Source organism: Molossus molossus, unplaced genomic scaffold (assembly GCF_014108415.1).
Source record: "Molossus molossus isolate mMolMol1 unplaced genomic scaffold, mMolMol1.p scaffold_m16_p_1, whole genome shotgun sequence".
In the NCBI taxonomy this organism is placed as follows: domain Eukaryota; kingdom Metazoa; phylum Chordata; class Mammalia; order Chiroptera; family Molossidae; genus Molossus; species Molossus molossus.
This window is the reverse complement of record NW_023425344.1, coordinates 176,281,302-176,301,363: the sequence shown is the minus strand read 5'-3', so window position 1 is coordinate 176,301,363 and position 20,062 is coordinate 176,281,302. Positions and strand designations below refer to the sequence as shown.

At 44.9% G+C, this 20,062-nt stretch overlaps 1 protein-coding gene across 10 annotated transcripts in view; it reads left to right on the top strand.

The window, feature by feature from the left end:
• Positions 1–436: 436 nt before the first annotated feature.
• MEIS2 (Meis homeobox 2) overlaps positions 437–20,062 on the top strand; it is a 207,189-nt gene continuing 187,563 nt past the window's right edge. For 4 of the 10 annotated variants that reach the window (XM_036266357.1, XM_036266396.1, XM_036266339.1 and 1 more), the window contains exons 1-7: positions 849–1,963; positions 3,221–3,453; positions 4,973–5,114; positions 5,840–5,890; positions 6,811–6,861; positions 7,659–7,808; positions 17,878–17,992. In XM_036266357.1, the coding sequence (XP_036122250.1) occupies positions 1,952–1,963; positions 3,221–3,453; positions 4,973–5,114; positions 5,840–5,890; positions 6,811–6,861; positions 7,659–7,808; positions 17,878–17,992 (754 nt within the window). In that variant the 5' untranslated portion in view covers positions 849–1,951. Of the gene's footprint in view, positions 494–848; positions 1,964–2,021; positions 2,529–3,220; positions 3,454–4,972; positions 5,115–5,839; positions 5,891–6,810; positions 6,862–7,658; positions 7,809–17,877; positions 17,993–20,062 lie in introns of those variants that run through there. The other 6 variants (XM_036266348.1, XM_036266385.1, XM_036266404.1 and 3 more) reach the window with 4 other exon arrangements.

Below are 20,062 nucleotides of genomic sequence, written 5' to 3'. Positions count from 1 at the left end.
GGAGGCGCGCGCGCGCACACACACACTCACACACACACACACACCCCGTGGCGAAATCAGACATCAAATACCCAAACGACTCCCTCCCCATTTCCTCCCACCCGATTCCGCCGCGGCCCCCAAAGGCTCTCCAGGGTGGCCCTTGTCCGCAGCGCTTGGAGGGAGTGCTCCCTGAGTTAAGCAGATTTCTTCTCGTCCTGGAAAAAAAAAATGAATGCTGACAAGGGTCCTGGATCTGCTCAGGGAAGAAAGTACCACTTAAAAGAAAAGAAAAGAAAACAAACAAACAAAAAACTCAAGTCCGGCGGTGGTACCGCCTGCAGAGCCTGCTGCCCCTGGGTATCAGTAGAAAGCCTTCGGGGCGCAGTTATCGGCTGGCAGAAGAGTAGGGACCCGCGGAATTAAAAGGAACAAAAGCAAGAGCGCCATGCCAAACGTCCCCAACACGACCCCGTTAGGCACGAGGCCGGAGTGATGGGAAAATAAACTAGAAGTAAGTTTCTTTTTTTAAAAAATTAAAAGATCTGAGGCTGTACCGTACTTTCCCTGTGGTTTTCTGCAGTTTTCCTCTCTGCGCTCTCCCTGTCCTCTTCATTCTCTCTCTCTCTCTCTCCCCCTCTCTCCCTTTTTCCTCGCTCGCGCGCGCGCGCGCGCGCGCGCGTTCTCTCTCTCTCTCCGTCTCTCTCTCCGTCTCTCTCTCTCCTCTCCTCTCCCCCCACCTTCCCACCCCCCGCCGTCTCCGCGGAGTAGCTGGCTTGCTGATTTGCTCGGGTTTGCTCTGCTCTTGCCTCCCCTCCCCCTCCCGCCCCCCCGCCCCCCCCAGCCCCCCCCCCAGTCGGGGCAGTCCGATCGCACTCGCTGCATATCAGAGTCTCGGCGCGGCGCGCTCCTCCTCGCTCCCGCTCCCCACTCCCGGGATGTGTCTCCGCCGTACGACGGGCTATGGCCACCACGACTTCCGGGTTCCGTCATTTCGTTCTCCCGCCGCCGACCCGCGCCGCCAAACTGAGGCTCTTCTATAAGCCAGGCAGCAGCCAACCTGCCAACACCTACTGACACTCACTCATCTCCCAGAGAGAAAGAGAGCGAGAGAGAGCGAGCGCGAGAGAGCGAGCGCGAGTGAGAGCGAGCGAGCGAGAAAGAGAGAGAGGGAGAGACAAAATACCTACCAGGAAAGGGGGGGAGGAAGTACAATTTTTGCAAACTATTCTTTTTTTTTTCTTGATTTTTTCCCCCTGCTTTCTTTGACCGATACTTTAAAGAGAGGGGATCATATTATAGATACCGCGGGGGCAAAGCTAAAAGAGGGGGGGAGGGGGGAGGAAAAATTCAAGAAGCAGAAACCCCTCTCGGAGTTTTACTGGAAGAAAAAAAAACGGGTCTGAAAGATTCCTCCTCTTCATCATCATCAACCATCATTCATTCACTACCTTGACATTCCGGGCTTTGATTGACAGCTGGAGTGGCAAAAAGCCATGAAACACGACAGTTCGGTTACATGTGGGCTGCTGACGGGCCGCTCGTAGCCTTCAGTTCGGGGGCTTGACAATTTTTTTTTTCTTCTTTTTCTTCTTTTTCTTTTCTTTTTTTTTTTTTTTTTCCAACTGAGGGGAAGAGAAGAAAAAGAGGGGGAAAGGAGGACCGAGGAGGAGGAGGAGGGGAGGGGGGAGGAGGAGGAGGTGGAGGAGGAAGATCAGGAGGAGGAGAAAGAAGAGGAAAAAAGAGAAAAAGAAGAAATATCACAGAAAAAAAAAAAACTCTTCGTTGTCTTGCCTGGGCTTTTTTTTCCTTCTTCTTCCCTAAAAAAATAACATATTGGAGAATTGGGAGAAGTCTCCTTGGTTTGGACAAAAAAAAAAAAAAAAAGGAATCTTCAGCCTAGATCACTTTCTTATCCGGACTGGGATATTAAATATACGACACATCCAGGAGTTTATTGGAGCGCAGACTGATGGCGCAAAGGGTAGGTTTAAATCTCCAACACTTACCTAGATATAAATCCTCTCCTAAGAGGGGCCTGTCCCAATGCTTCCTCTCCCTTCAACGCTGCTGCTGCTGCTCGCTGCTTGATGATGGCGGCCAGTATTTAAAAAAATAGCAGCAAAATTATTCATCGGCTTCTTTTCCCCCCCGTGCCTCTGCGTGTGTGCGAGTGTGTGTGCGTGCGTGTGTGCGTGTCTGGGCGCGCGTGTTCCAGCGCTGTGCGAGCGGGCGGGCGGCGAGTGCGTGTGAGTGGTGTGTGTGTGCGAGTGCAATTGTTACACGCTTTCGCCTCGCTCCAGCTTTTACCCCAGCAGCGCGATTCCCCCGGTTCTCCTGCTGCCGCCGCTGCCGCTGCTGCGCCGCTGCCGCCGCTGCTCCCGCGGCTCGGGGCGGGCACCGGCTGCGTAGGAGCCGCCGCCGCCGGGGCCGCCGCTGGGGCCGCGCTGCCGCAGCCGCTGCGCCGCCGCCTAGACTAGCCTGGGCTGCTTGTTTTGTCTCTGAAATTGACAAGGACGCAGGGAATCAGCTGCTAAATAATGTTTCTGGTAACTTTCACGTTATTCCCCCCACCCCCACCCTCTGCTCCCTGCCCCCGGGGAGGCACTGGCCCCAGTCTTCCCTCGTCCTCGGCGTTCTCGTCCTGATTATTAGCGTTTTTCTTCTCTTTATTTTGTTTCATTTCGCCTTTTGATTTATTGGATCCTCTGGAGGAGGCGAAGGGGGGTTAGGGGTGGGATCCGGGGCTTCCTCCTCACACTAACTCCACTTCTCCCTCGGTTGGCTCGCTACGGTTCTGCTGCCTCCGGCCCGAGCGGGACCTCCCGGCGCCCCCTCTGTCCCCGGCCTCACTGCCCCCCTCTCCTTGCTCTAAACGCTGTTCATGATTCCGACTTCTTCATTTTAAATTTTAAAAACATTTTCCCCAACTTTCAACTCCGTTGTTTCGGCTGGTTTGCTTTCTGTGTGTTCAACTCGTGCTCAGTACTTTTCTCCTTTCTGACTTTGTTTTTATTTTTATTTTATTCTCCTCTCTCTCTCTCTCTCTCTCTCTCTCTCTCTCTCTCTCTCTCTCTCTCTTCCCGACTCCCTCCTCCTCTCTCATCTTCTCTTCGTCGTTCTCCCTCTCGCACCTCTATCCCTTTCCTACTTCTTTCCTTGCTTCTTTTTCTATTTCCCCTCGGCTTTCCTCGCTCTCTCTCACCTCCTGCGTCCCCTCCCCTTTGCCGAACTCTGACAGTACGATGAGCTACCCCATTACGGCGGGATGGACGGAGTAGGGGTGCCTGCTTCCATGTACGGAGACCCTCACGCGCCGCGGCCGATCCCACCGGTTCACCACCTGAACCACGGGCCGCCGCTCCACGCCACGCAGCACTACGGCGCGCACGCCCCGCACCCCAATGTCATGCCGGCCAGCATGGGATCCGCTGTCAACGACGCCTTGAAACGGGACAAGGACGCGATCTATGGGTAACCTCCCTACCCCACCCCCCACGACCTGGCATAGTGTGTGTGAGTGTGAGCGCTTGTTTGTCTGGGGGGGGGGTGAGGGGGTGGACGACTAAGTGGGGAGTTACTTCTGCTTGGAGAAGGGGGTATCTCTTGCCTTAAGAAAGGACAGTGCAGGGAGCCTGTTATTCTGCCCCTTCAGTGTAAGTCCCCAGAAGGTATGGCTCCCTCCACCCCCATGGCCCCTGTCACTCTGGACCCCACAGCCCGAAATGACTGAGTCTTCAGAATATTGCCAGGGCCTTCTCCCCAAGGACGGGATTCCTGGCCAAAGGACGAAGGGCTGGTCCTTCCAGGCCCCCTAACAGAGGCCTTGACGAAGGAGAAAGTTTCCTGCCGATGAGAAACAACTTTTTTTCTCCTGTTTCCTACCGAGAGTCTGGGAGTCACTAAATGCAGCTTGAGCTGGGATCAGGGCTGCTTCTGTCGGCCAGGAAGTCCTAATCACCCACTTCTTAATTCTCTGTAAATAAAGGGGGCAGAACTTGAAGTGCAGCCGGGTGGAAGGGACTGCAGCTTGCACAGAGCCGCTCTCCTGGGGGGAGTGAGGGAGATGGCTGGAAATTATTTTATATTCTCAGAGCACTGAGGGAGGAGTGGAGCTGCAAGGTCCAAACGCGTACCACTCGGGCTCTTCCAGCTGAGGGTAGGTGGGAAAGGCTCCGGGATGCCGAGGGGAGGGGACAGACAGTCCGTCAACAGCAATTGAGCCTGAAGCCAGAGGCCCAAAGCATCCCGAAGTGTAGCTAAACCGCCCAGAGGAACACAAAGGGCAAACGCACACGCACACTACCAAGTTTTAACACTCGATTTATTTATTTTTGCCTGCTGGAGAAATGTGTCTTTGGAAGGAAGCTCTTCGGCGTTTAGGATTCCTATTATTTTGGCCCCCCACACCCGGGCTTTACTAGAAGTAGAGCAAAGTAGTTTATAAAGCAAGGGGCTGGAGGGGAGAGAAGAGCCCTCTCACCGATTTAGGAAATATAACCTCGGTTGTGTATGAAGGCGAAAGCTTCGGCCTCCTCTGAAATGCCCGCTAAAATGTGGAGTTAAGGCCATTTTTTAATTTCACAGAGTGTTCCTTCCTTGGGAGGTCAGGGCTGGGTCTCAGGGGTTGGTTCAGCGGCCTCTGTAGCGTGGGGAGTGGGTCTGGATCCACTCCAGGCCCCAGGCTGCCTGAGCTTCTTGGACGTTTCATTACGTTCCAACTGAGGCTCCTTTTACTTGGCCGGCTGAAGGGGCCAGGGGCTTCTCCCAACAGATCTGAGGGACTCCTGAGCTGAGGGAATGAGCCAGGCCGGTTTTCCTTTCTCTTTCTGGCCCAGGCTCGGCTAGCTGGAGAAAGGTTGTAAAGTGTGATGCGTGCCTGTTGTGTTAAAGACGGAATCGGAACCCTCCAAACTTGTTGATTACAGTTCTTGCTCCTTCCCCTTTGCACCCCGTCTCCGTGTGTGTGTCTCTGCGTGGCGCTGCCCGTTAGGCACCCGTTGTTTCCTCTGTTAGCTCTGGTCTTTGAGAAGTGCGAGCTGGCGACCTGCACTCCCCGGGAACCCGGAGTGGCTGGCGGAGACGTCTGCTCCTCCGACTCCTTCAACGAGGACATCGCGGTCTTCGCCAAGCAGGTCCAACCTTCTTGACCCACTCACCCTTCTGCAGCCCCATCGCCCCCCTCCCCTCCCCTCCTAGCATTACATGAAAGAGGAGGAAAAGGCAGGGACACCCGATCTGTTCCTCCGGCCCAGTCCGCTCTCTGCGCCTCCTCCCCATCCCTGAGCCTGGAGGCAAATTGGAAGCGGAGATAAATATGGGTGTTTGTTTTTCCCCCCAGCCAGGAATACAGGGGCTCGACCCTCGAATTAAAATTGACCTGCTCCTAATCTGGGGCTTGGCCTTTTCCCCCGCCTGTAGCTACTTGAACAAGAATTGGGGACAGGGGCTGTTAGGGACCCAAAAGTGCCCGGGAGGGAAGGAAGCTGGGCGCCTCTCCCGGCGTCCGCGCCAGGCGCGGAGACGAGGGAGGCTGAGAGCCACGGTTCCTTGGACGACAGGATAAGGGAGTGCTCGGAACCCAGAGCGCGGGCCCGAGTGGCCGGCTACAGTTCAGCTGTCCCGGGGACCCCTTAATGGGGCCAGGACCAGAAGGCCCTGAATCTTTTCCAGCCGACCCCACTAATTGAAGGCACTAGTTTGCTTCATGTATTTCACCAATGCCCCTCTCCTCTTCTCTGCCACTGTCCCTCCACCATCCCCACTCACACACACTACAGATTAGTCGGTGACAGGGTGGTGGTGGTGGTTTCTTTCAAATGGAGTAGTAATTCATGCTGATTTTCCCTGCTTCTTATAGGTTCGCGCCGAAAAGCCACTTTTTTCCTCAAATCCAGAGCTGGACAATTTGGTAAGGCTTCACTGTTTCTTGTCTTTCCCCAGCCTGGATCCCCTCCCTTGCCCAGAAGCACCCACTTTCTCCCGGAACCCCGGGGAGTTCGAGCAAAGCCTTTCTCTAAAGCCCGGGTGGGACAGGGAGGAAGGGACTAGCTTAGAGCCCCCACCGGGCGCTGGCAGTGGGGGGCGGGATGGACGTCCGGCGGAGCCGAGCCCGGGGAGGCAGCCAGCGGGGACGCAGCGCCGAGCGCTCGAGCAGGGGACAGTCCCAGGTCTCGGCCCGGGAGTGAGGCTGCGAGAAGTGAGTTATTTCCTCTGTTGGCCGGGGCCGGTGGTGGAGCCCGGGGCAGCTAACCCGATGGAAGTGAGGCGCAGCGGAGGGCGGGCGGGGAGGTGGGGGAGTGAGGGGCAGGCCAGCGCAGGCCACTTTTAGGTGCGATTCTTTTGCTAATTTGCAAGATTTCAATATTAAAAGTACTTAAATCCGCTTTCAAAGGCCCTGCCTCACCATTCATCTTGAGTATTTCCTTCTTTAGTAAGGACGGATTTCGCTGGGTGTGCTGTTCTAAAAAGCTTTCTCTCTCTAGAGAAGCGACTTTTTTTTTTTTTTTTTTTAATTTGGCCTGAGGTCGAGGGAGGGGACGGGGGAAGAGGGCTCAGGCAGAGAAGGAAGGCCTGGCCCTAGGAAAGGCGTGCTTACAAAAAGCTTACTGAGCATCCAGGGCATAGATACTAAATGCTTCGGCTCAGGTTGAGTCAGATTCCTACCTCGTGGCCAGTGAGGCAGAGCTAATCGCTTGATTTTTCTGAGGATTTCTTCAAGGGTGGGTTTTGCCTGGCCACTTGCCTGTTTCTTCTCCCCAGCCCAATTCCTTCACCACCCCACCCCCAAGTCACACAGTCTTAACTCCACGCTCTAAACTTTTCTTGCAGATGATACAAGCAATACAAGTACTAAGGTTTCATCTTTTGGAGTTAGAAAAGGTAAGCAGGAAATGACACTCCCGGCCCTGATGTAGATTTCCCTCTCCTAGCTGAGTTGGGATGTTTTATAACAAACTTCCAGTCTGAGGGATTGAGGACCTGGAGATTTTGAGCAACACCAAGTTACCAAGTCCTTGCTTCAAATTGCTCTTCAACCCAGGGGCTCAGAGGATGGGTGAATTAGGACAGCCCTGCCTTTTAAAGTAGCCTGCCCCCTCCTTTTATTTCCCTAGGCATTCAGGATTATTTTGAAATGCAGCAAACCATTTGTGTTACTGGACATTCAGCTTGCTTGCGTCTCTATTAGCTCAGCTTACCCTCAGCCCTGAGCGTGCATTAGGTGCAAGCAGAGGGAATCATCCTCACTGGGGTGTCTTTACATTGCTCTGCAGCTCAATCACTTTTCCCTGGAAACAAGCAAACCTCCTAGCTTATTGAATCGCAAATGCTAATGTTGTCCCCAGTTCCAGCGTTCTAACATTTTGATGTTATCATCAAATCGGATTTTCCTCCCTGGACTCCCAGTCTGTACCCAGTTATTTCCAGTTCTGTTTCTTCTCTATTCATTGTAACTTGTTGCTCAGGGAAGTCTCTGGAGAATAATATCTGCTGCAACAATTGCTCTATTGTTTCCTCGACTTCTACTATTATACCCATTAATTAAATGTAGTTTGGAAGACATCGCACTGTTGCTCTTTCCAAATGTAACCTTGCAATATGATATTTTCCCCTTTAACAATGAAACAAAATAATAACAACAACAACAGCTGAACCCTCCATCATGACCCTCCTTCTAGGTCCACGAACTGTGTGATAACTTCTGCCACCGGTACATTAGCTGTTTGAAGGGGAAAATGCCCATCGACCTCGTCATTGACGAAAGAGACGGCAGCTCCAAGTCAGATCACGAAGAACTTTCAGGCTCCTCCACAAATCTTGCTGACCATGTAAGTCTGTGAGCCTTTGGCATTCTTTGAAGGCCGCTGGGCAAAGCATTTTTTTTTTCTTTTCTTTAACTTGTAGTAACATCTAGCTCCACTGACTTAGCTTTTTTTTTTAAATTATTTGTTCTCTTTGGGGGTCTTCTCCCTTTCTTAGTACCTCTGCCATACTCTTCCTCTTTGTTTCCCTTTTTCTTGGATCCCCTCCTTATTTATGTTGAGAATCAAAAACAAAAACAAAAAAAAACCAGGGAGTTGATAGAGTGATTTGTGTTCTTAATGTGTAAAGTTTCCTGGATTTGGTGACTTGAGTGTTAGCAAATTGTCTGTTTGATATGGTGGCCGCTGCCTTTTCTGCTTCTCAGCTCTGTGAAATCAGTGCAGCAGGGAGAGAGAGAGGCAAGACAGCTAGCAGCTATCCGGACAGGACAGGAGAGAGAGGACTGAAGGGAAAGAGAGAAATAGGGAGGGGGGCTGATTTCACAGTCTCTCTCAGAGATGACAATCCTGAGAATTATTGGCACTCTTGCATTGCATTAGAAATAAAAGAAGGAGTGAACACTTTACAATTCTCAGAGCTTTTGCTCTATAGAAACTTATTGTCAGAATATGGACTCATTGCCAAATGCCTGAAGCATCTTCATAATAAAAGACAGTAACCTTGATGAAACAATAATTAACAATGTATTGCGGAAAGCTGAAGGGAATTGTGATTGAGTAACCATAGGTTAGTGGTTGAATTTTAACACTTTAACAGTTGGTGAATGAGGACAGAGAGTGTAGTAAGGAGCAACTGTGGATGTCAGGCCAGGAAGGGAGATTTCTTTCTATTCTCTCTGTTTTTAATCCTATTTTGGAACTGATCTAGTAAGTCTGATGCTTTTATTTAAAAAAAAAAAAAAAAGCATATGTAGTGAGACTGAAAATTGTAAAAGAAGCAAAGAGAAAAAGGATTGCAGCTGGTAGGAAAGGCAAGAGTAGGGAGGTTAAAGAGTGGGTGTGAACAGCAGTGTATTTATAGGAACTCAAGCTTGGTTGTCTATAGATTGCATTCAATTGAACTCACAACCTAAATGATACAGGCTATAGTCTAATAACTTGCTGGCTGAAATATTAATTTAGCACTCTGTGGAGTTAAACAGGCATTGAAGCTTGAAGCACCTCCGCCACCATTCCAGTGTGTTAAGAGGGATGAGTTGAGATGCCTTAAGAATAAACCTTCTGTGAGGTTCTCCATCCCCCCATCCCACCACCAAAAGTTTTGAAAATACGCAGTTATAGATTTTAATTTTCAGCCTTTGTGTCGTATGGTCAGACAGTCTAGGGACAAAAGTTTAAAAGGGAAAAGAAAAGAAAATCTCGGTCCCGGATGTCTAGTTCTCAGACAGTGTAACTACTGTGGTGTTGAAAGCTCCTGTGACTCTCTGGACCCTTGGCTTTTCTCATCACAATGGGGGAACCCTTCAGGAGCTCTTTTGTATATTGAGTTTATTAACTGGAATGGAAAGGGTGCAGCAGCAGCTGTGGGAAGTTGATTTGCTGATCTGTAGCCCTGAGATGTGTGGTCGTGGTCCACGAGGCATGATACCACCATGGAGATATGTGTTGTTGTTCTCTATTTTGTATATTTGTTTTCATCTTTCATTGCTTTCTGTTTCTAAATTCATACACATTTTACGTTACTGGGGGAATGAGAAGGAGTCTACTTACCTGGTTTGTAGAACGAGAGGTTCATAGATGTCTGCGGCCAAAGAGCTTTCCCTGTGACATTTCTTGGGGTCTCAACTACTTGGTTTTCTACAGCAGTTTCTTGGCAGCTCCTTTTCAAGTGGATATATAGAACTGGAACATGCTGATGTTTATATAAAAGAGATAAGATAAACTAGATTGTTTAGAGTGTTGGCTGATAGACAAGGCCAATTTATGGAACTGTTGCAATATTTAAATTACACTAACGGAGGAAGTTGTACCTAAGAGGATAATGCTTTCAAAACTTAACAATCGCCACCTTCGGGTAAAAGAATCAACTGTAACATGTGTTGCTCCTCTCTCAGGCCCCCAATCAAGCAGATATGACAACTGATTTATTTTGAACCCATGAGGGCTTGCCACCTCATTGGGCATCAGAATTTAAAGCCGTTTATTTCCTAGAGATCTGAACTATAACATTCTTACTTTAGCCCCCTGCTATTTGTTTTGAAAGGAAGCAATAATCTGTTCCACCAGCACACTGAGTGGGAAATGGCGAGGTTTGCCACAGACTTGAATTTTATGCAGAAGTTGAGGGAAAACCTTCGCGAGTTTTCACCATTTCTGACACTTTTGTACCATAGATGTATTGATTGCATTCATTTCCAGGCTTCCCCTACAAAGCGAATTCTCCTGCTTTAGCCTCTTCTGCAAGCAGGACCTCCCTCCAGCCCACCCCCCCCACACACAAAAAAGGGAAAATGCCACAGAACCACTACCTGAAAAGTGGTCCTAGTGGGACATTTTCAGCATGTAAATGTGTCCAATTTGAATCTCTAGGTTTATTTTTTTCATTTGCTTTGATATGCATATTTAATACATTGCCCCAGGCTGGATCTCATTTGGTGCACACTGGTGCAGGGGTGATGATGAGCCACTTCAGAAGGACTGAGAATGTGTTGTTTTCTCTGTTTTATCTGTTGGCCCACTATTCTGATCTACTGTGCTTCCTCGTGGTTTTATTTGCACATGAAATGCTGAGAACATTTCAACTTATTGGCTATGAATAATGACAGCTAAAAAGAAGTGTAGTTTAATTTGTTGTGTGCCAAGGTTTCTCTTGTGGAGGTGACAGTTTGTGACAGCTGTTTGACACCCCCAAAACACATACACCTCTATCCTTATTAAGTGGTATCAAGCTACATTGTGTGTGTGTGTGTGTGTGTGTGTGTGTGTGCGTGCGCGTGTGTGTGTGTTTAAGGAAGGAGCGGGCAAAGAGAGACTGAAAGAGAGAAAAGAATAAGTATGTAATTCTGTGTAGTGGAGAGCAGACAGAGAAACAACAGGAGCAAACTATTAGGTAGCAGAATAGCTTTCAGTTTTCTTATTAAAATGTTTGAAAATAGAAGTGAATAAAAGTAATTATTATAAATATCTTGAAAGCAAGATTTTGGGGGCAGACTTTTAAGAATGAGTTTTATATACTGTTACTTAGTAAATCAGGCTGTTGTTATGCTGATTTTTCATTCCATAATTTTATATACATAATCTGCTATAACATAGAAGCATTAAAAGAAGACAGCCATAATGTCTTACCTTCCATGTTAGATTCAGTAAAGATACCAAATTTGTTAATTTATTATTGATACTTACAAGATGGGCATAATGACAAAAGGAAGTTTGGAATTAAATAGAAAATACCATTTGCAACACTGGCTACAATTTTATTTTGCTTAATAAATTCATAATGAATGCTTGTATTTTAAATATAATAATGTATTTTATGTTATACTCTTAAAGTGTAATAGATATAGGTAGGAAACAGCTACTAGAGTGTTCTTTGGAATATTGGGGAGAAAGAACTATGATGGTGAAAAGAATAGAGTCCCATTTTCCAGCTGCAGTTCATGTTAAGTTTCCCAGACATTCAAATTTATCATGTTTAAAATAAACATGTCAAGAAACCAATTCTCTAAAAAAAAGTTTCAACTTGAAAATGTTGTGGAATGATCATGCTTTTCCTAGTCGGTTGTATTTTTTATAATAGGTAATACTCACATTATCTACTTTACATAATTTTAGGTCAAATCTCTAGTGCAGGCAAATGAAATGTATTGTTATATTTATATATAAAGATATTACATATCTTTAGATCAAGTGTAGACCAAGAAATTTACTTTTTGAAATAAATTTTCTGAGAAAAGCTCTATTTGCCTGAAGAGCATACAATTATATTATTATTCCTAATTAATGTTCATAAGGAGCAACATTTTATTTTTTGGATCAATTAAGTATAAAAAAGAAAATACAACAGTATTTATGAGCAGTTGATGACAAATGCCTTACAATTGACTGGCTCTGATAATATGACTAATAAAAGAAAAAATATTTCAATTTTTATGTTGAAAGCTATAATTTAACTGAAGAGATGCTGTTTTCTTTTGTATCTCTGAACATGTCAAGTTTACTCCTGTTGCTATAGTTTTAGTAGATGGGTTAAGTCAAAGCGGAGAATCCCCAGAACCTTTTTCGTGACAGAATACAGGCAAGTGTCTATAGATACATTCTTTTATTACCTGAATAGGGGAGTAGGCAGCGAGGAGAGGGATAGGTTTAAGTGATTGATCTCTAGAATATCAAGAGGGAAATAATGGGATTTGGTAATAATATTAATAATGGGAATGATTTATTTATTTTTGATAGTTTCTTCTTTCTAGTGTAGGACCAGGCCTTATGGTGTGTTATCTAAGCCCTCTGGGATTCAGCTCTGAGAAAGTTCTACCTCTGAGCCTTGTTCACCCACTCAAGGAGACATGGCTCAGAGCACTGTTGCGCAGTTTCTGGTGCTTAATAGCTTTTCTCTCGATTTCCCATCTTGAATAATTATATTATTTAAATCGCTTAGGTTGTGTAGTTGGAGTATGTTTTCAGTGTGACTGTGATGAGACGAAATTAAACAAAGATGCACTTGACAACCACAGGCATTCACTATCAGATTAAAATGGTGATATTTTTCAGAATACATTTTCTTCTTTTTTCCACATCCTATAGAATATTTCAACACAATTCAAAATTATAGGAGACATAATATGACATTACACCAACAATACAAGAAATGTCCATCTTCTCTCAAAGTAGCTCCCTCAAATGGAGGAATTGTTTGCAGGGAGTGTTTGCCACTTCTCTGAGAGGTCTCCCACATTAATTTCCAAAGCTTAATAGCAGGGTGGAAGCGGGAAGATAAGGGAAAAGACCTGGCTTTCTTTACGTTTTTAAAGATTGAGTCCATGTTCTGAAAGCAAATGTACTTCTCCAGAGTTCTTATGTCAACTTTAGAATAACAAGTGCAAATCCCAACATTTTTCAAACCATACAATTAACATTTTAAAGTTTTGTAGGCTTGAATACTTTATGATAGGAGTCTTCATTTTATTTTTTAAATCATTTTTGCATAATGTCAATTAAGAGTGAAAACACTGTAAAGTCATAGGAAATGTGTTCACAGTATTAATTATGGGTACCGATACAAGCATATCTTGCCTTTGTTGTTTAAACGTATGAAGTCAAATTTGTTTGTGCTCTCCATTTGCTGATTTAAATATCTTTAAATTTACACGGCTTTCCACCTATGAGCACATATTCTGAATTACTTTATGGTATTTTCCAAGTTCATATATAACTTTTGACTTTATGTTGCATGTTTTAATTGTGTAGGTTCTAGAAAATCAAATGCTACTTTACATTATTATTATTATTATTATTAATTGATTTTTAGAGAGAGAGGAAGGGAGGGGGAGAGAAGGGCAGAAACATCAATGAGAGAGAACACTGATTGGCCGCCTCCTGCATCCCCCATTGGGGATTTGGCCCACAACCTGGGCATGTGTCCTAACCAGGAATTGAACCCTCAACCTCTTCGTGCATGGATCGATGCTCAACCACTGAGCCACACCAGCCGAGCTATTTTACATTATTTTTAATAATAAAAATAAGAAGTGAAAGTGAGTCAAGGCATTATCTTGCCTAACTTCTTAATTTTAAAGAGATAAAGGAAATAAGTTCCATGATCAGTGAGAGGTGGCTCCCCAGGGTCTTCCTTCCAACCTGCTGCTCTCTCCCCAACCACATCCATCGATTCACCTTTTCACTCAGGGTCTGAGATGAGTTTCAGATTATTTTAGATAAAACCTGTGTGTAGTATGGCTTTCCCCCCCTTCCTCGAAGCCTAATACATGGTACTTCCCCGCTCAGTTTTGAATGTATTTAGAAACCTTCATACATTTATCACATTGTCTCTTTGGTTGGAAGACCCACGAACTGTGTGCTATCATTTAATCAGGGGAATATCACCAGTTCCCCAGGACTTCTTAAAGAGTACCCTAGGCAGGTCCCCCACAGAAATGCCATAATGGTGTCACATATTACAATTTCCACCATATCTGCAACCCCAACAAAAGAGGGGCACCTATGTTTCGCTCCCTCTGCCCAGAGATGCCTGTCCTCTCTCTGCTCCTTCCTAGATTTAGCAAAATTCAGTGATGGTTCTAAATCAATTTTTTTTTTTTTTTAAAACTTTCAAGGGAGAAAACACTGGCAGAGTAGTGTTTTCTAGGGAAAGCTGTGTGTAAATGAGAAACAGAGGAGAGCTGCCCGGGGATCTCCTGTGGCCCTGCTCCTACAAGCTCTCCCATCTTGTCTCCTGCTTTTATATTAATTACAACTTGCATTATCAACTGTGCGTCTGTAGCCCAGCAAACAGGAAATACTGCCCCTGGAGACCTAGCTTCTTGTATCTATTTTCCATCTCTTTCTGTTTTGCTCCACTCAGGATTCACTGCTTTTCTCCTGTTAACTCCGCTCTCGAACGCAAGAGGAGTACCCTATTTGACTCCCAATTATTAAAGCCACTGGGGATAGAAGCGTGTTCACTCCTTGCCCTCAGGTGTCTTTGTAATACTTTTGGCTGAAGAACAGGACATTCATTATGGAATGCATATACCTGAATGCTCACCCACATGCATGGACGCAGAGAACATTTCGCTTTCTTTTTCTGCGTATGTCCTATGTTATATGGGCTTTCATTTGCCACTTTGGTTTCAAGATTCACTAAACTTCTGCATATAATTTGGCAGAAAGCCAGACCATTATTCCTGAAGGATGTAAACTTGGAAACTATCTAAGGAGGGAAAAGAAGATGAGTTGTGATATAAACAAATACTTCAATTTAAGAAAAAATTGGTGGTGTCCGGCTGGTGTGGCTCAGTGATTGAGCATCGACCTATGCACCAAGAGGTCGCTGGTTGGATTCCTGGTCAGGACACACGCCCAGGTTGTGGGCCTGAGCCCCAGTGGGGGGCATGCAGGAGGCAGCCAATCAATGTTCTCTCTCATCCATGATTCTATCTCTCTCTCCCTCTCCCTTCCTCTCTCTAAAAATCAATAAAGGAAAAATAAAAGAAAAAAAACCCAGTGGTATGGGCAATAGATTATATTTTTTCTGCCCATGTAGGTTATAATTTTTTATGACCAAGGAGATAGCATTTTTTCATTGACCAGATTATCAGTATTTTTCCTGGTATATGATCAAGTCACCGTGGTATAGCCTAGGACAGACACCTTTGGGGTGACTCCTCAGCCTTGAAACCCCAGAGGGATTTATCTTTCTTTCCTTTTCTCAAGTTGGATGAATATCATGGTACACCTTAGGTTGTGTCAGTCTCTCAAACTAGATCATAATACTTGAGACATTCTATGGAAATAAACATCTGAGAGAGAAAGGAGGGAAGAGACAGGGGCATGGGGGGTAGATAGTGAACTTGAGCCAATCTCAGGTCTGGGCTGAAAACCAAAGACCCAGTTCATTTGGAGGAAACAGCTGCTCTTAAAGTAATATTTGCTTATGTGGCTTATTTTTTTTACTCCTTTACTTTAGAAAACACCTCCTCCAGAAAACCATCGAAAGAAGTAAACTGAATTATAAATGAATGAGGTCTGACTTTCAACTCAGTGCAGGTTTAACTGATAGGGACAAACCAGTATTTTCAGGTGCAGGAAGTCCTTCTGGGTGCTCCCTCCAAATCACTCCAGTGCCCAAACGAAGCTTCGCTCTAGCTTCATTTGAAGGGTTATGTAATAGCTATCGGATGACATTTGCCTTAAAACATAGTTGAGGTGTTAGTGGTTAATTATTGTAATTTTCATGAGGGGTAAGGAGCTTTTATAGCAGCCGGCTTAATAAAAAGCCTGCAGTGCATAAAATTAACATCACTTGCTGTGTACACTGAAAAGTTTAGCTGAGGTGAATGTGTTGCAGCTATTGCATTTTCTACAAGAAGCCTCTAGCTAGTGTTGTTGCAGGACTAAACTCACAGATGCCATTGTTCTCTCTTTCTCTCTCTCTCTCTCTCTCTGTCTCTCTCTCTTTTTATGTAGTTCTTCTAACTCTTTATCTGATTACCGTCCGGCAAACAGCTGACTCCAAGAGGCTGCAAAGCTTGAAGAGCCCCTATATTGTTTGCCATTAGGTTGAAACTGTTGGAGTGGTTTCTAACTTAGATAGAAAAGAGAGATCGCAGGCATGACTTTGTCTTAATACAGGAAGCGGAGATCCTTGGTTTTCATTTTATCCTATGCAATTCCATTCTCTAAGAACTTTCTAAAACATGTCTGTAATTTAAGAGTTCTATACCTGTGCCATACCTGGGCTGTATTTATAGTCATAAAAGTTTTGCTTGAGGTTTTCATTTTGAATCAACTGCATGCCTGATGGCAGTGCCAGTAGCATTATTTGATATGGATGCTGTTCGTCTATGGAGGCTTGAGTCATTTCATCTTCTATCCGAAATGCTAAATATTAATTTACAATCAGTTTGTAGCAGACCTGCAGAGGGAAAAAATGTTTTTTGTTGTTTTTGTTTTGTTTTTGATCATTGTTCCAAATAAGAATAGTTCTCTCTTTTGTCTCACCTTGGTTTTACATTTTATTTTGGGAAAATTTTATGCTCTAGATGTACATCATAGAGTTGGTGTTGAGGAAAATGATAGACTGATTTTTTTTTCTGGATAAACTAGATATAATGACAACACTGCAAGATTGCTTTCAGATGGTCAAGATGCTTGCCTGTTGCCTATAGGCATGCGGGTCTGTCTGAATCCTTACCCTTTCTTGTAAGAAGAAATAGTATACTTTGAGAGATTAATGTTGTTTTTGAATATTTTTCCCCCAAAGAATTCACCCCCCCTGCCCAAGAATTTACTTGCCAGTAGGCCTGTGGGCTTAGTTGAAGTCACTGTATACAGGTGACAAGTGTCCAGCACTGGCCTGCAGGCTGGTGTGTTTCATACGCGGTTCCTACTCCCTGTTTCTGCCAGAGGAAATTCCATCTCTTGCCTGCCTTCATGTGGTGCTGATAAAGTCCTTCCTGTACATTAGAATTCCTGTTTTCCTTTAAGCAACAGCAGGGTATTGGGAAGGATCAGGAAAGGGGAGGAGGAACAGGAGAAGAATACACTCGGCAAAGTTGCGTGAACTGGAACTCTCGGTTTGCCTCGCGTGGCCTTTGAAACAAGTAGCATTCTTCCAGGGAAAGGCACCTCTGTCCACGGAAAGCTTCCGTAGAGCTCACGTGACGTCCTGTTCGGTTTATTAGATGGCTGACAGTTCACAGTGGTTTCACTTTGTGGGTGTTGTCTGTGCACATTAAAGCAGAATTGATCATGTATTAGGTATTGGCCCAGTGATTAATATCACTGTGTCTGTTGGTTGCATAATCAGATGATGACAATTCTGGGAGCTGGGTCAGGCTGTTCCAAGGCAATGCATTTGGAAGGTGCAAAGAGCTGTCATACATTCTTCAGTCTGTGGTGTGTGTGTGTGTGTTTAAGGGAGTCACTGAGTTTTGTAGATGTTAATGTTCTGACGTATTTAGTGCATGGGTCGACGTTCAACCACTGAGCCACACCAACCAGGCCTGAAGTATTTAGTAACCAAGAGCATTGGGACCTATTTTGTGGAAGAGTGTGCCCTAACTAAGACGGCAAGAGGAAAAGTGACTTTTAGGTTTTTAAGTATGCCCCCCAACTTTAAAAATCAAGTTATTAAGGCATAATTTGTGTATAATAAAAATGTACCCATTTTAAATGTCTATATCAATGTGTTTTTAGCCAGTGTATCTACTGATGTAACCATGACCTCATTGAGGTTCTAGAGCATCTTTTTGGTACCTATTGCTGAAAAGACAAAAACTGTAACGTGGCATCTATAGATGCCTAGTTCCACAAATACTAATATGTACACATTTTGTCTCTCTCTGCACCTCTCTTCTTGGTTCCTCATTTATGGCTGAAATGGTAACTGTGGAAAAATTTCTTGGAATCCTGACATCAGAATCCTGCATCTTGGCGAGATCACGATGATGCAACCTCCACCCACTCAGCAGGCACCCCAGGGCCCTCCAGTGGGGGTCATGCTTCCCAGAGTGGAGACAACAGCAGTGAGCAAGGTAAAAGGTCAAGCATTTTCCTTGTGCAAAGTAGGCCTGACTAAAATAACTTCGATATTTATGACATCAGTACATCTGCCTCCCTGCAAACAGGGAGGATGGCAGGTTAGGGGGCATAGTCGGTTGCTATTTAGGGAGACTCTGTAGCATTTCCTCTCTTTAACTTACATTACTTAAAAAAAAAAAATCCAAGTGAGATGTCTAGTCTTTAAGTAGGCATCACACTAACAATTGATTAGTTCTGCCAATTCTTTTACAAATTTGGTTATCTACACTTCTGTGTGTGCATAAATAGAATGGCCAAGCTCCTTGCAGCTATGTGCAGTCGTTCTAATTATACTGCAAACACTGTATTTTGTTTGTAATATCCACTATAAGAGTTCTTTATCATCAAGCAAGAATGCATTTCAAGCACATGAGGTGCAAAAATCTGTTCTTTTTAGCTCCAGAAGTCCTGCACGACTTGTATACAGAATCTTATCTTGGGAATACGGATTTTGAAATTCTTGGAGAGTTATTTGTTTCTATTCAGCAGACATGTGATTTTGTCACAAGTCCTAAACCTTAGAGTAATCAGAGGGCAAAGGGGACATGAACTGCAGATGGCAAGGAAGCCTGGTATAATTTGGAGTAAATTTTACCATTTAAAACTCACCTATTGTACAGAGAGCAATTATATATTGATAGGGATGACTCTTCTGTGGCTAAAATGATAATTTAAAGGAAGATGCATTACTGATTGTGGGCCAAGAAAGTGTATAGATTTTACTTTTTAATATTTTACATTAGATGGTGTCTGATCTCCTAGGTCTATTTCATCTCTATTATGACTCTGTTTATGGCCACAGTATTTAAGTATTAGGCAGTCTTCAAAGTGGAGGACAGTTTAACAGCTTGAGCCGTAATCCTATATGCCACTGAATAGAGGGTGGTTGATGTAGGGTAGGTGCCTTCACTCTTCACGTTTGTAGCCATGGATTTTGCATCCCTGGTATTCCAGGAGAGTCTAGGAAAATGTCCCTTCTAGAACACCATTAACTTGTGAATGGGTCCAAATTAGCGTCTAAGTTTATGAAAGTTGCAGCTGACACAGAAATAAATATTATCAGTTGGCCCATTGTGGAAGAACTCGTGAGTCATATCTGTTTGAGGCTTTATATACGGATTTTATTGGACCATTAGATTGTATATAAGACAACTAAACTATAAGGCATTTTCAAGATGACACGTACATAAATTCAACGGATCTGCGATGCAATGGCTTAATTGTCCTTCCGTGTCATGGTGACGGCCTGACTTCTCGGTGTGGTTAAATCTGGAAAGCTTTCTGTGAGTCCACCCTGCCTACCACCCCGAATTGTTGCGACATAAAGGGGGAAATGTATCTTTTAATAAAAACAAAACACCCCAAACACTATACAAAAGAGGGGGAAAGGAGAAGCAGCCTTAACGGTCTAATGAGGCTATCTTCCCAAGACTTGTGTGTGAGGCTCGCTTTGACCTTTCACTTTGCTCAGGAGCTCAGCGCTTCATTTTTCACATTCTTGCAATTACGTTAACGCTTCAAGCATTTCTGACTCCAAGTCAGCTAGCAACACCAAGCATAACTCAACACTGTGAGTTTTTCTCCTCTCTGTAGATTCATTAACAGGTCACGGAGGTCCCCACTGAAATTTAAAACTGACTGGTTCTGTTGGGTTGGTTGAGTTATGGCAAAGGAGATAGCAGGAAGGGACCAGAGCCCGGGCGGGGGGAGGGGGGAGAAGACCCTGGGGTTTGGAGCAGGAGAATAGTTGTGGCAATGGGCAAGGCATGGAGTTTTATCCTCTTGGTTCGTTTTGTTTTGTTGTTGTTGTTTTGGTCAAGAAAGAAAACCTCTGAGGCCAATGCACTGGGTAAAAAAAAATACGCACAAACCTCTATGTTGTGGGTAGCTGCGCCCACTTAGCCGATGTTGAAGGATTTGATCTGTGCAGGATTTTGTTCCTTTAATCATATCTCTGTGGGATTAAAGAATGGGCATGGTAATTTATATGAACGAGTACAGGGAAGTCAGTCATTTCACTGTAT